Raw genomic sequence first — 15,251 nt, forward strand, 5'->3', positions numbered from 1 at the left:
CAGAATACCCCTCTTCTTTTTTGTGTTTTTTCTGTTTTGATTCTTGAGGTGGTAACCCCCTCAAAGTAATTATATATCTCATCTCAGTGCCATATGGACAGCCACTTCTTTTGTCTTAAGGTAAGGTAGGTAAGTAATACATCCTACTCCTGCACCCCTAGTCTAAACGTGGACCCCACTGCAGGAATACATTTTGAAACCTTTAAAATGACATTAACATATAAAATGATCACATTCGCACACAAGCGCACATGCAGAATAATTAGATAACTGCAAAAATATCAGTAAAAAATCCTTTACTTCACACTTTAAAATTTTTACAGCAAGTTATCACAATATCGGTTGCTGAATCCTCTGTGTGGCTCAATGGTGTCCACTCTTTAAGCCGTAGTACCACGCATTATAAAGCTGCTCTTCATTGGCTGAGAGCCGTTGGCAGCCATTTTGTTCTACACCAAGGCTCTCTGGAAAAGCGTATGGAGCATCTAGCACTCTGTGGCTCTCCCATTATCTCAGGTATATAAAAGTAGAAAAAAGAAGCACAGTATAAAGTAAAATAAACTTTTATCATATAGACTAGTGTGTGGTCTACCTGTAAACTATACCTGTGCTGATTTTTTTCTTTTTTTTTTTTGGATTTTTAAATGCATTTGTCAGTATAATATGGCTCTTGAGTGTTTTTCTTTGACATCAAAACACCTGCAATACATGGAAGTAGAAGCTTGGCACATCAATATTTCCTTCTTCTGGCGAACAACCAAAATCCCATCCAGTCATCTCATCTCCAGGATGCTTTGTGAACTGTCCCATCACAACTTGCCATCTTAAAGGAGAACTCCATATAAAGCGCAAAATCCAGTAAATATGCTTTGTGAATATTTATTTATCAGGTCAGTTTGTTTTCAGATGAGCAATTAACGTTCTGCTCCATTGATGTTTGGGCTTTAGCTGACAGTAAACCCCTGCCTGTGACACCATTCTTTCTTGTTGCCATCTTAAAATACCATCCGACACATGTCCACATTGACTATGATAGCGAATGTTCACAGTGGTTTTAATTTATATTCAGTAGAACAGGTTTCTGTGAGCTGTGTTCTGTTAATTTAGCTCAGATTGATAAGAACTACCAAGTGCACATAAGGTGACGTGATATATCTTTACTGGTGGTTTTAATCGTAGCCAGAGTTCTCCTTTATTGTCCCATGTGCCACTTGGATTAAATGTCTTCAGAGACAGGCTTCCAGTGTGTTAGGCTCACTGCTTGATGCACGTAACCCCGGCGTCTTCAGCATGGCCGCAGTTGGTCTTGCCCCAGCTGGAGAACATGCATTGCAGGATAGATTCCTCCGTACCCTTGCAAGCGACATCATCCATCCAGATACGCCCCACACCTGTGAAGGCAAGAGACCATTTGTTAGAACAAAGGCAAGGCAATCTACAGGAACTATCAAGGGGTGAACTAAGGTTCTTTGTCACCAGTTAACATCATAGCTAGACATGAGTATCAAGTGTCAAGGTGTGTGCTTGATGGCCATAGGCCTAGATCAATGGTCTCCAAACTGTGGCCAGGTGGCCATATGCAGACCTTTGCTTGCCTTTATCTGACCCCTGGGGCACTATTCTTCCAATTGATACAAGACACTGAGGGGTTTATTTACTAAAGCTGGAAAGTGCAAAATCAGACTAATTTCTGAATAGAAACCAATCAGCTCCTAACCTCAGCTTATTCAATTAAGCTTTGGCAATAAAACCTGGAAGCTGATTGGTTTCTATGCGGAAGTAAGCCTGATTTTTCACTCTCCAGCTTTCGTAAATAAACACCTAAGTCTCCAACTGATACCAACAGTGGGGCAGTTTTCCACCCACTAACACCAACAATGGACATCATTTCTGCCACTGACATCAACAGTAGGGCACTATTCCTCCCACTGACACCAACAATGGGACACTATTCTCCCACTGACACCAACAATCCGGCACTATTCTTCCCACTGACACCAACAATGGGGCATTATTTCTCCCACTGATACCAATGATGGGGCCCTATTCCTCCCACTGATACCAATGATGGGGCACTATTCCTCCCACTGATACCAATGACTGGGCACTATTCCTCCCACTGATACCAATGATGGGGCCCTATTCCTCCCACTGATACCAATGATGGGGCACTATTCCTCCCACTGATACCAATGACTGGGCACTATTCCTCCCACTGACACCAATGATGGGGCCCTATTCCTCCCACTGATACCAATGATGGGGCACTATTCCTCCTACTGACACCAATGATGGGGCACTATTCCTCCCATTGACACAAACAATGGGACACTATTCTCCCACTGACACCAACAATCCAGCACTATTCTTCCCACTGACACCAACAATGGGGCATTATTTCTTCCACTGACACCAACAATGGGGCATTATTCCTCCCACTGACACCAACAATGAAGCACTATTCCTACCCTTAATACCAAAGATGCACTGTTTACTCTCACTTACGCCAGGGCAATTCCTACTCCCGATGGCCACAGTCCAGCCTCCCTAAAGTCTGATGGACAGTAAACTAACCTTTTTTTTAGATAGTTTGGAGACCCCTGGCCTAGATCATTCCAGACGTATTACCATAAATTGTGTTTGATTTTCAAAAGCACACAGAAATAATAACCCCCCCCACGATGATAACCTCCACTGTCCACAATAGTAATAACCAACCATTGTCTCAGCAATAATAACTACTGGCTGCAATGATAACTCTGCAATAATAATTCCCAGCAATAAAAACCACCACTGTCCCCAGCAGTAATAACCCTGAGCAGCAATAATAATCTCCAGAAGCAATAATAACCCTAAGCATTAACCAATTCAATACCGGGCAATTTTCCCCCTTCCTGCCCAGGCCATTTTTCAGGTTTCAGCGCTCTGACACTTTGAATGACAATTGCACGGTCATACAACACTGTACCCAAACTAAAATTTTATAATTTTCTTCACACAACTAGACCTTTCTTTTGGTGGTATTTAATCACCGCCGGGGTTTTTATTTTTTGCTAAATTAACAAAAAAGCCTGAAAATTTTGAAAAAAAACCCCACGTTTTTCTTTGTTTCTGTTATAAAAGTTTGCAAATAAATAATTGTTCTTCATAAATTTAGGCCGAGATGTATTCTGCTACATGTCTTTGGTGAAAAAACCCAAATTAGGATATATTTTTTAGTTTGTAGGAAAGTTATAGAGTTCACAAACTATGGTATAGATCTGAATATTGATCAATCCTGAAGTACTGACAGCCAATCTAATTTTTTGAGGTCCAAGAATGTCAGAACAATACAGATATCCCCCAAATGACCACTTTTTGCAAAGTAGACAGTCCAACGTACTTCATAAGAGGCATGGCGAGTTTTTTGAAGTTGTATTTTTTTTTGTCATAATTTTTCAGAAAATGAAAAAATAAAAAAAATTATTTTCACAATTTTTTTTTTTACATACTGTCACCAGTGCAGTAAAGCATCATCATATAACTGGCATGGCGGTGATCAGGGACACTGACTGGTGACGGTGTGAAATTTTTTTTTATATATATATATTTTTTATTTTTTTAATTATTTTTTTTTATTTTGCATTTTATATTACATTTTTTTTCTTTTTTTAAGATTTGTTTTTCATATTTCACTATGTACATAGTTACCATAGTAACATTGTACTACTTTGGGGAAGTGATCAGTATTTTTTTTTTTTTTTTTTACACAATTTACTTATAGCAAAGAATTACTTTGCTATAAGCAAGCATTTACCTGAATGACATTGATTCATTCAGGGGTTTTTTTTTTTTGTGCTTAGCTGTGATTTGGCCACAGCTAATCACATGACATGTGCATGTGATTAGCTGTGACCATTCACAGCTAGACACTAGTATACAATGGATGGCATGAATGAAGCCATCCATTGTATACAACTGTCATGTGACCTGCTGTGATTGGTCACAGCAGGTCACATGGTACCGGCAACGGGGGCCGGTACTCGGATCTGTCATCGGCCGTGTCCAAGGTACACGGCCGGTGACAGATCGCGCCGCTGCGCGGCTCTGCAAGCGCGCGAGCTGCGCATGTGCGGGAGGACGCCATATGGGGGCCTCCCGGAAAGCTAATACATTTTTACGGATGCCATTCAGCCATAGGCCAGGCATCAAATGGTTAATATCCTTAGCAATAATAACCCCAAGCATTAGTATCCCCCATTGTCCCCAGCAATAATTACTCCTCAGCAACAATAACCCCCAACAAAATATATAATCCCCACTGTTCTCAACAATAATAACCCTAGTAGCAATAATAACGCCCACTGTCCCCAGCAGTAATATACTTAGCAATAATTACCACCACTGTGCCCAGCCATAATAACCCCCAGCAGAAATAGCAATCCTCAGTAATAAAAACCTCCAGGAGCAATACAAATATTAATAAGCCCCGTGACCAGGGGCGGGCTGACAACTCATGGGGCCCCTGGGCAATAGGGGATCATGGGGCCCCTGTGTCCTTGCCCAAACTCAAAAAAGCCTATGAAAAAGGTACCTGGGGCCCCCTACTGACCCCGGGCCCTCAGGCAGTGCCCGAGTTTCCAAATGGTCAGTTCGCCCCTGCCCGTGACAATAATGAAGCCTGATGGACCATAATGAGGCCTGATGCACCATAATGAGGCCTCATGCACCATAATGAGGCCCAGCTGCATCACCCATTCACAGTCCTTTGTGAATGAGAAACTACAAGTCCCAACAGCCTTAGCAGCTGTCAGCTTGTAGTTGTCAATGAACTATCGAGGCACTGTGAAGCGCCATGGTAGTTCATTCACTTTTCCTGTCAGTATATCTGCTTGCCCATACAACCCAGAATAAACCTTTGGTCTGTTCTGTTGAGCAAGTCTAATATATGTAGAGATGTTACTAAAGGATTGTGTCTCTTGCATTATTATTGTATACTGTTGAGATATGTCTGAACCCAGAATGCCAGAGCTGTTTGGAGGCCCTTTTAAATTGTGCACTGCAAAAGCAGAAGCTTGAATGTGAACGTCAAAATCCTTTATTGTTAAAAGTCCTTGTTTAAAACAGTGGTGGTATTTGGAAGTTTTAAAAGGATGAGTAGGAACCCAACCAAAGCGCTGACACTCCATGGGCCATACTGGCTGAGAGGTAGAGCATGCCTCCTTTTTTCTGTGCCTGTAGCTCGATGTCTGAAGCTCAGAAAGGTATATAAACTACTTTTGATGCTAGGATGAAGACTATACATAAAAATAGAGAAATTGAGGAAGGCCTGTTCCATCTGAACCATTTCCTAGTCCAAAATAGATATAAAAACCCCACTCGCCTGGGACTCTACGGCAGACAGTTATTGGATAGAATTCTATACTTCCCAGCTGGCCAGCGTGTCCTGCAGATGAACCGGAGTGTGAGCGACATCGTCTTTAAATATGTCATCGGTAAACACTTTTGCAGAGATGGTCACAAAGCAGGACAAGGCGTTCCCCTCACTGAAGATTAGTTTTAGCAGTGAAATGCTATTTTTGGGTGGCGCTCATCCAGATGCAGTATATGTCTGGACTGTCTCTGTGTACAGTACTTGGGTTGAGAAAATGTAATACTTTTAAAGTGAACCAGCAAATGAGATTTAAAACAAGCAATTACAGATTTTTGTAGCTGTAGGCGCTGTGGAGTTACTCATTCTCAAAGTTCACAGCAGAAGCTCTGAAGTCATCCTAATCATTCTGTCAGCAGCTCAGCTCTCCCAATTTCAGTAATGACTCTCATCCCAGAGTTTCTATGTACTTATATAAGAGATTAAAGGATGTATGGTTGTGGAGTCACTGCTAAGGAGGGGAGCTGATCTGCTGTGTCATTATGGAGCTTCCTTATCTTCTCCAATACTGACTCTGGCCTGCTCCTGATTATCAGCATCCCTCATATCCTACAACTTATAGCTACTAGTTGACAGCACTCTTCAGTTCCAGATATCACCATCCACCAGGGGCGGACTGACCATTTGGAAACTCAGGCACTGCCGAGGGCCCGGGGTCAGTAGGGGGCCCCATGAGATGCCCCTGGTACCTTTTTCATAGGCTTTTTTGAGTTTGGGCAAGGACACAGGGGCCCCATGATCCCCTATTGCCCGGGGGCTCCATGAGTTGTCAGTCCGCCCTTGCCATCCACCATGCCATCCTCATGCCATGCTATGGTATCTCACTGACTGCAATGTGCTGACTCTTGCCTGTTCCTGACCTCTTCCTAATGGTTTCCCTCATATCCTGTCACCTTTAGCAACTACATCACCATTCACCAATCCTTGTGCCACTCTTTCATTTCAGCACTCCCTGTCTTCCAACCATAGATGTGTGGACTATAACCAGTAGCAGTAAGTGAGGCTGCCATTATCATCCCAGGGTCCTTAGGTAGGTGACAGAGGAGTGAGAAGCAGGGGAAGCTGAGCTGCTAAGTCACTTCTGGGAGGGGGGTGCTGACCTGCTGAGAAAATGATCATCAACGGTGTTTCTGCTGTGAACTTAGAGCAGTGTTTCTCAACCTTTTTTTGGTCAAGGCACCCTTTAAAACTATGGACAGTCCCGAGGCACCATTTAAAACTATGGACAGTCCTGAGGCACCCTTTAAAACTAAGGACAGTCTTCAGGCACTCCATTCTAAAATAGGGTGCCTGAAAACTGGCCACAATTTTAAAAGGGCACCCCATTCTAAAATGTGAAAAACTATTCTAATAGTTTATATAACACAGCAATATCCACACACATAGGACACCCAACATTGGAGGTGATTTATTCTTCCAAAGCAAATACACTGGTACTGACTAGTATTCCAGTGTTTCTCTTCTCCCTCAGTTTTTCTCCATCACTGAGCTAATGTGTCCCCAGCACTGATGGAGAGGGGTAGGGGAGGGTCAAACTAGGATGCTGTGCAAGCAGCTGACATCTTCCTTATCAACTGATGATGTCATTGGTTGTCAGGATGCCGGCGGCTAGAAGGTCGTAATGCTGCACAATGAAAACCCGTGGCTTTGTGTAACTAAAAGGCAGGCTTGTTCCACCTGCTGGCTTGTATACAAGTTTTGGTAAATTTTTAGAAATTTTGCCAAGGCACTCCTGAAGAAACCTCAAGGCACCCCAGGATGCCTGGGTACCCTGGTTGAGAAAGGCTGACTTTACAGGATGAGCTATTCCACAATACCTGTAGCCACACACAGGGGTGGACTAACAACTCATGGGGCCCCTGGGCAATAGGGGATCATGGGGCCTCTGTGTCCTTGCCCACACTCAAAGCACACCCAAAAAAGCCTATAAAAGTTACCAGGGGCATTTCATGGGGCCCCCTACTGACCCCGGGCCTTCGGGCAGTGCCCGAGTGCTTGAATGGTCATTCTGCCCCTGGCCACACAGGGCAGCGTGGGGTTGTTTTAAAGCTCATATACTCGCTGTAAAATTTTTGCAAATATTTGAATGTTCATAGCCTGACCACAGGTTCACTTTAATGCGAAACCAAAGCCATGACATTTTTGGAGGCAAAGGTGGCTTACAGCCCTACTCATTGTGGAGATTCCCCTCACTTTGTGTCCTAGGGAAGTGTGGGGAGAAAGACTGAGGTATGCCCTAGAAATTTAAATAAAGAATAAAATTTCTGTCCCATGCTGAAGACCCACCACTGGTTAAGGACCAGTTTTAGGACCAAAATACTTCCTCTCTTACAGCCTGTATCCAGGGCAGAATTGATGGGATATGGAGATTTATAAACACCAGTGCCCCTCTTCCCCACGGATGAGACATGACACCTGCCTCCTTGTAAACTTGACCCGTTCTACACCCCGGCCTCAGGGTACACGGTAATCGATTTCACCTGCCATGTGTTTATTTTTCTGTTCTTCACATTAAGTCCTCATGGACTTCCTCTGCCCACATGTGTTTTCAGTTAAGTGGGCACTCTGCAGTAAAATCATTACAGTGCAAATGCAAACACAAGGGACAGATTGGAGAACTGAAATCCATCTCTGGCTCAAAATTGCGTCCTGTGTGACCGCCAGGCTTTCCACAGCTTATCTGATGTGGCTCCCTGCCTTTCCGGGCTGCCTTGAGCCACCATCCTCCATCTTGTGTTCTTTTCATGGTGAGTCAGTCTAGTTAAGTCTCGAGCTTTGCCACTTGCACCGGAGGACGTTCCATATCATCCGCCCACAAAATGCTCAATTAAGCAGCTTGATTGATTCTTGTCTGGTTTGATCACAGTGTTCCTCGGTGGAGGTTGTTGTGTCATTATGTTAGAAGCAAAACGCACACAAACATCAGCACTTTTGCTGGCCTCTGTGTGTATTTCAACACCTCTCGGGGATCCCAGAGCGCCACAGAAAACATCACCATGCAGGATTTATTTCAGGTCTACTGGCAATCCCATCTGCAGCCTAAACATCATTCCTACAATTAGTCCCAGCAAGCTGATTATAAGGAATGTGAAGCCTCGCTGCTGATTTTGCAATGGTTGTGTAACAAATAATACAAGAAATAAAAGTTAAAGGGAAACTCTAATCATCACCTCTGGATAAGGAATTTGTTTAAATTGAATCTGTGGCCAATCAATGTACATTCAAATATTCTTAAACCACACTGAATGAGCTGTAAATTAAGCCATCACTAACCTCAGTACCTGCTGGCACCATAGAGCAATTCATCCTCAAACGTCACAGCAGAAACATAGAGGGCATTCAAGTTGTCTCCCTCAGCAGCTCAGCTCACCCACATGCCCCCATTCTAGCTGTGACCCAGGAGCTCAGTTCACTCTACTCCTTCTTCCCAGTACTGACGTAGCAGCTCAGATCCCACTGTTTTCCTTCTCAGCAGTGACTCAGCAGCTCAACTCACCCAGTTGCCTGCTTAGCAGAGACACAGCAGCACCCACTGCTTATCCCTTCCAGGACTCACTCACCAGCTCAGATTTCCCTTCCCAGTATTGACTCCGCGACTCAACTCCCCCTACCTTAAAGTGATATTACGGTTAATTTTTTTAAGTTAAAATAAAAAACGTTATACTTTCTGGCTTCATGCAGTGGTTTTGCACAGAGCAGCCTCGATCCTCCTCTTTTCAGGTCCCCCACCGGCACTCCTGGCTTCTACCCCTCGCTGAGTGCCCCCATAGGAAGCCTCTTCCCATGGGGGCACTCGTGCAGGCTCGCTCCCTAGCTGGGCTGTTTGCGTCTATTCAGACACACAGCTCGGCTCGGCCCTGCCCCCTGCTCTCTGCTCACCGGTTTTGACTGGCAGCAGCAGGAGCCAATGGCTCCAACTGCTCTCAGCCAAGCCTATTAGAGCCAGAAAAGGAGAGAAGAGCTGCTGTAGAGTGCAAACTCCACAGAGATTGGACTCAGGAAAGTATTTAGGGGGGCTAAGGGGAGAGCTGCACTTAAAAGGTTTTTTACCTTAATGCAGAGAATGCATTAAGTTAAAAAGCCTTTTCCCTTTATAACTACTTTAATCGACTCAGCAGCTCAGTTTCCCCTGCTCTCCCTTCCTCAATATTGACTCCCTCCTCCTACTTCCTCCTCCTGCATTGGCTCTCAGCATTTCTCCCTCTCAGCAGTAACTTGGCAGGTCAGCTGCTCTCCTCCCCTGCTCAGTGGTGACTTATATCCCAACACTCCCCCCCCCACACTCACTCTCCCAGCAGTGGCTCTGCTTGCCCTGCTCTCTCCTCCCAGAAGTGACTTAGCAGCTCAGCTCACCCTGTTCTCTCTGCCAGCATTGACTCAGAAGTGACTCAGCAACTCAGCTGCCCTGTTACCCCTCTCAGCTCTTCCTCACAGCAATGTCTCAGATCCCCTGGCTCCCTCTTCCTGCAGTGACTCAGCAGTGCCCCCTGCTCCTTATTTCAAAATTTACATAGCAAATGTCCCTCTATGCAGTGACCCAACAACTCAACTTACCCTGCTCCCCTGTCTCAGCATAAATTCAGCGGCTCAGCTTACCCTGCTTTCCTGTCTCAGAATTAACTCAGCAGCTCAGCTCACCCTGCTCCCCTGTCTCAGCATTAACTCAGCAGCTCAGCTCACCCTGCTGCCCTCTCCCAGCATTAACTCAGCGGTTCAGCTCACCCTGCTCCCCTCTCCCAGCATTAACTCAGTGGCTCAGCTCACCCTGCTTCCCTGTCTCAGCATAAATTCAGCGGCTCAGCTCACCCTGATTTCCTGTCTCAGCATTAACTCAGCAGCTCAGCTCACCCTGCTCCCCTCTCCCAGCATTAATTCAGCACCTCAGCTCACCCTGCTCCCCTCTCCCAGCATTAACTCAGCAGCTCAGCTCACCCTGCTCCCCTGTCTCAGCAATAACTCAGCAGCTAAGCTCATCCTGCTTCCCTCTCCCAGCATTAACTCAGCGGCTCAGCTCACCCTGCTCCCCTCTCCCAGCATTAACTCAGTGGCTCAGCTCACCCTGCTCCCGCCTCAGCATAAATTCAGCGGCTCAGCTCACCTTGCTCCCCTCTCCCAGCATTAACTTAGCAGCTCAGCTCACCCTGCTCCCCTCTCCCAGCATTAACTCAGCAGTTAAGCTCACCTTGCTCCCCTCTCCCAGCATTAACTCAGCAGCTCAGCTCACCCTGCTCCCCTGTCTCAGCATTAACTCAGCAGCTCAGCTCACCCTGCTCCCCTGTCTCAGCATTAACTCAGCAGCTCAGCTCGCCCTGCTCCCCTGTCTCAGCATTAACTCAGCTCACCCTGTTTCCCCACTTGCAAACTGACAACCACAAAGGCATACGGTGGTTTATCCTTTTATTTCCTTAATTTCACTTCTTAGAATATCATTAGAAGAGAGATCCACATTCATGAAAATGACTATCACTATCATTAACCACTTCCAGTCCGGACACTTTCACCCCCTTCCTGTCCAGGCCAATTTTCAGCTTTCAGTGCTATCACACTTTGAATGACAATTGCGCGGTCATGCAACACTGTAATTATATGAATTTTTTAGCATTTTTTTTGAGACAGATAAAACTTTATTTTGGTGGTATTTATTCACCACTGGGATTTTTATTTTTTTTGCTATATAAATGAAAAAGTCCAAAAATTTTTTTAAAAAGTGTTTTTCTTATAACATTTTGCAAATAAATAATCTTTCTTCATAAAACTTGGCCAAAATGTATTCGGTTATCTTTTTAGTAAAAAAAATAAAATAACCCGAATTAGTTTATAACTAAAAATTCTAATTTTTCAATTTATTTTACTTTTTTTAATTTTTTTATATTATTATTTATGTTTTTTTTTTAACATACCGTCACCCTAGCAGTACAGTGTCACCATAGTGACACTGTACTACTTGTGGGGGGATGAAGATTTTTTTTTTACACTGATTGCTTTTACACCCATAAAGGCTGTACAAACAATAATTTCTCCTTCTCTCTGGCTGCATTCTTGCAGCCATTGAGAAATACTGTGAGATCTGTGATTGGTCACAGCTTGTCACATGGTACAAAGCTGTTGTGAATAGCCTTGTACCATGTGACCATTCAGATTTCACACGTAGTAAGCAATGATGTCAGAAGTGACATCTTGCTTACTACTATTCATGTGATCACTGATTAGCCAATCAGTGATCACATGATCGGGACCTCACTCAGAGGTCCCGTACAGCTATCGGTGTCCTCCCAGGGAGCGCGCACAGCTTGAAAATGCGGGCGCCGTTTATGAACGGCAACCCGTTCCTGCACTGCTCCCGTCCGGCCATTTATGTACATGGAGCGGAAGGGAAGTGGTTTAAAAAAAAAGTATAAGGCTCGGTTCACACTGCAGCGACCCCAAAGTTGTGTGACTTGCTTGTGATTTAACATTGCAGTCTATGGCACTCAAGTCGCACCAAAGTTGTAGCAGAGTAGTTCAGGAACTTTTTTTTTGTCACTGCGACTGAAGCCACCCATTGAAACAAATGTTCTGACTTGCGTTACAAGTCTAATGATCAGGGGCGGACTGACCATTTGGAAACTCGGGCACTACCCGAGGGCCCGGGGTCAGTAGAGGGCCCCTTGAGATGCCCCTGGTACCTTTTTTATAGGCTTTTTTGAGTTTGGGCAAGGACACAAGGGCCCCATGATCCCCTATTGCCCGGGGGCCCCATGAGTTGTCAGTCCGCCCCTGCTAATGATACATTGCAGCAGTGGTAGGCACCTGGTGCAGTTTTCAGTCTTTCTGCTCCATCTGAATGCCAGGCCACCCTGAACGGCAAAATTTAATTTTTTCCTGGCTCCCTTCCCGTAGATTTCTATTGGTCCATCACTATGATGGTCTTCCTCACCGGCCAATGGCAATGTCTGGGAGATGGATATGCTGATTTCGACATTACCAGGAAATATTAGAATTTTGCCTGATCAGAACCATTTGGCATTTGGTGGTTTTTGTTGGACCATTACAGTGAAGATATGTTCTTGCTGACAATGTACTCTGCTCTCCTGTTGGATTCATTGTATATGTTAGAGAATGGAAAGGAGCCCATCTGATATAGCTTGAGACATGTGGGTGACACATGGCTGACCAAATGATGGTTTGGGAAAGATTTGGGCTGTTTCTATAGGAGGGTTTCCTAGCGTGCAATTAATGTATATACTGTATATTTATCTCAACAGGCGGTGGTCTAATCTTGCCTGAGTGTGTTTATGTTCATCAGAGAAATGAGGAGCGAGAGACTGGAATTTAGATATTAAAGGCTAAGGCCTCGTTCACACGGGCAAAATTGCTCTTCTGAGGATACTTGCGGCTGGAATCCCAGATGTTACGATTAGCGGTGGCTCAGCCTGTACATCTGAATCAGGGGCGGACTGACCATTTGGAAACTAGGGCACTGCCCGAGGGCCCGGGGTCAGTAGGGGGCCCCCTGAGATGCCCCTGGTACCTTTTTCATAGGTTTTTTTGAGTTTGGGCAAGGACACAGGGGCCCCATGATCCCCTATTGCCTGGGGGCCCCATGAGTTGTCAGTCTGCCCCTGATCTGAATGATGTGTCAAAAGATCTCCACCACTGTAAATTTGTATCTGTAGGTACACCCAACAGCTCAGTGCGGTTAGGTACAGATGATCGGACCCCAGGCACAATCTATCTGCGTCCAAGGGTGGACACTTGTCCATGACCTCAGGTAGCTGCTGGATGTGTGGACACCTGTAGATACAAACTCACATCAACAGGGAGGCACAGCTTATTTATGCAGGCTGATGGTAACAACGCTGATGGTAACAACTAGGATTCTGGTGGCAAGTATCTTCAGGAGGTCATCATTGTGAGGCTTAATGAGGACTTCTGGCCCCCACCACCTCCCCCCCCTAAAAAATTAAAAGTCACAGCTACAAATACTGTGGCTGCTGACTTTTAATATTAGGGAACTTACCTGTCCTGTCATCCAGCGGTGTTCTCACCCCAAACCAATTCTTCAATCGGCTGTTGGGTACTGGTGCCGCCATCTTGCAGCTTCACCGCCAGTTTTGTACTGTGAATGCACAAAACACTCAATGCTTTGTGAATTGGCTGCAGTCCTCTGGGACCTTGGAAGTGTCCCAGAGGTCTGCGGGTGTGCCGAACCTCTGGCTCAGTTCACCTTGGCAAAACAGGTACCTGCTCCCCCCCCCAAAAAGTGACAAATGTGGCAGTAGGGGGGAGGAGACGGAGAAGCGAAGCTTCTACTTGTGGATGGAATTCCACTTTAAGACCACGTTTTGGAACGTGCTTCGCATTGCACCCATATTTAGTACAAAGTGCAGGGGTAAGGTATAGTTAAAGCACAGAATGCAGGAGTCAGGTTTATATAAAGTACAGAGTTCAGGGATCAGGTATATTTACTGTACAGGATATAAGCCTTACATTCTGTACAATAAATACACCTGACTCCTGCACTCTTCACGTTATTTACACCTGACCCTTAGGGCTCATGTACACTGCAGCCCCTGAACTCACCCTTAAACGCGGCTAAACGAGGGTAAACGCGGAAAATTGCGTTCATAAGCGTTTGCATCTGAAAATTTTTTTTAACTCTTCCAGTTCCCGATGCTGTCGAGAGCCTTTTTTCATCATGAAAAATGCATGCAAAGCGTTTTCAAGGTACTCAGATGGACAAAACACTGAACACAGGATGTTCCTACCAAGCTTGTTACACATTGTAATGACCAATTCACACCTCAGACCTCTCCCACCCTTGGAAACAAAAGATATGTTAATGACCATTAACACCTCAGACCTCTCCCACCCTTGGAAACAAAAGATATGTTACTGACCATTCACACCCCAGACCTCTCCCACCCTTGGAAACAAAAGATATGTTAATGACCATTCACACCTCAGACCTCTCCCACCCTTGGAAACAAAAGATATGTTAATGACCATTCCCACCTCAAATTCCTCATGAAGACCCCCTTCCAGGTGGCCTTAATGACTCACTCCAGCAGACACCTTTCCCACCCTTGGAAACAAAAAAATGTTAATGAGCAACTCGCATCCAAGCTCATCTCAACACATACTGCTGTCTCTGCTTCTACTCTCTGTATTTCTCTGAAACAGTCTGAAATAGTTAATAATTTACTACTTTTCAGTGCATTCTGGGCATTTGGGAGGTTCTTCTGTGCTTATCTTTAAAAACTGCTTGTAAACGCAAACGCAGCTAAACAGATGTTTTTTAACCTACTTTTTCCAGCTTTCAGTTTCCATCATTCAGACGTATCCCGTGCACATGGGGCCTTAAATTGTAAAGCTTGGGTGTAAATAATGTGCAGAGTGCTGGAGTCAGGTGTATGAAATGTACAGACTTCAGGGGTCAGGTGTACAAAATGTGCAGAGTGAAGGGGTCAGGTGTATGTAATGTACAGCATACAGGGGTCAGGTGTACATAATGTGCAGATTGCAGGGATCAGGTGTACATAATGTACAGAGTGCAGGAGTCAGATGTATGTAATGTACAGAATGCAGGGGCCAGGTGTATGTAATGTGCCGAGTCCGGGGGTCAGATGTATAGAATGTACAGACTGCAGGGTTCAGGTGTACAAAATGTGCAGAGTGCAGGGGTCAGGTGTATGGAATGTACAGACTTCAGGGGTCAGGTGTACAAAATGTGCAGAGTGAAGGGGTCAGGTGTATGTAATGTACAGCATACAGGGGTCAGGTGTACATAATGTGTAGATTGCATGGGGTCAGGTGTACATAATGTGCAGATTGCAGGGGTCAGGTGTACATAATGTGCAGA

At 45.0% G+C, this 15,251-nt stretch overlaps 1 protein-coding gene across 1 annotated transcript in view; it reads right to left on the reverse strand.

Moving 5' to 3' along the window:
• Positions 1-281: 281 nt before the first annotated feature.
• The window catches only part of SCARA5 (scavenger receptor class A member 5), a 537,618-nt gene continuing 522,648 nt past the window's right edge, over positions 282-15,251 (reverse strand). Inside the window, exon 9 of the mRNA XM_089653868.1 lies at positions 282-1,391. Within this exon, the coding sequence (XP_089509994.1) occupies positions 1,255-1,391 (137 nt within the window). The 3' untranslated portion in view covers positions 282-1,254. The remainder of the gene's footprint in view (positions 1,392-15,251) is intronic.

The sequence above is a fragment of the Staurois parvus genome, unplaced genomic scaffold (assembly GCF_062004578.1).
Source record: "Staurois parvus isolate SC_StPar_1 unplaced genomic scaffold, SC_StPar_1.0 ptg000723l, whole genome shotgun sequence".
Taxonomy (NCBI): domain Eukaryota; kingdom Metazoa; phylum Chordata; class Amphibia; order Anura; family Ranidae; genus Staurois; species Staurois parvus.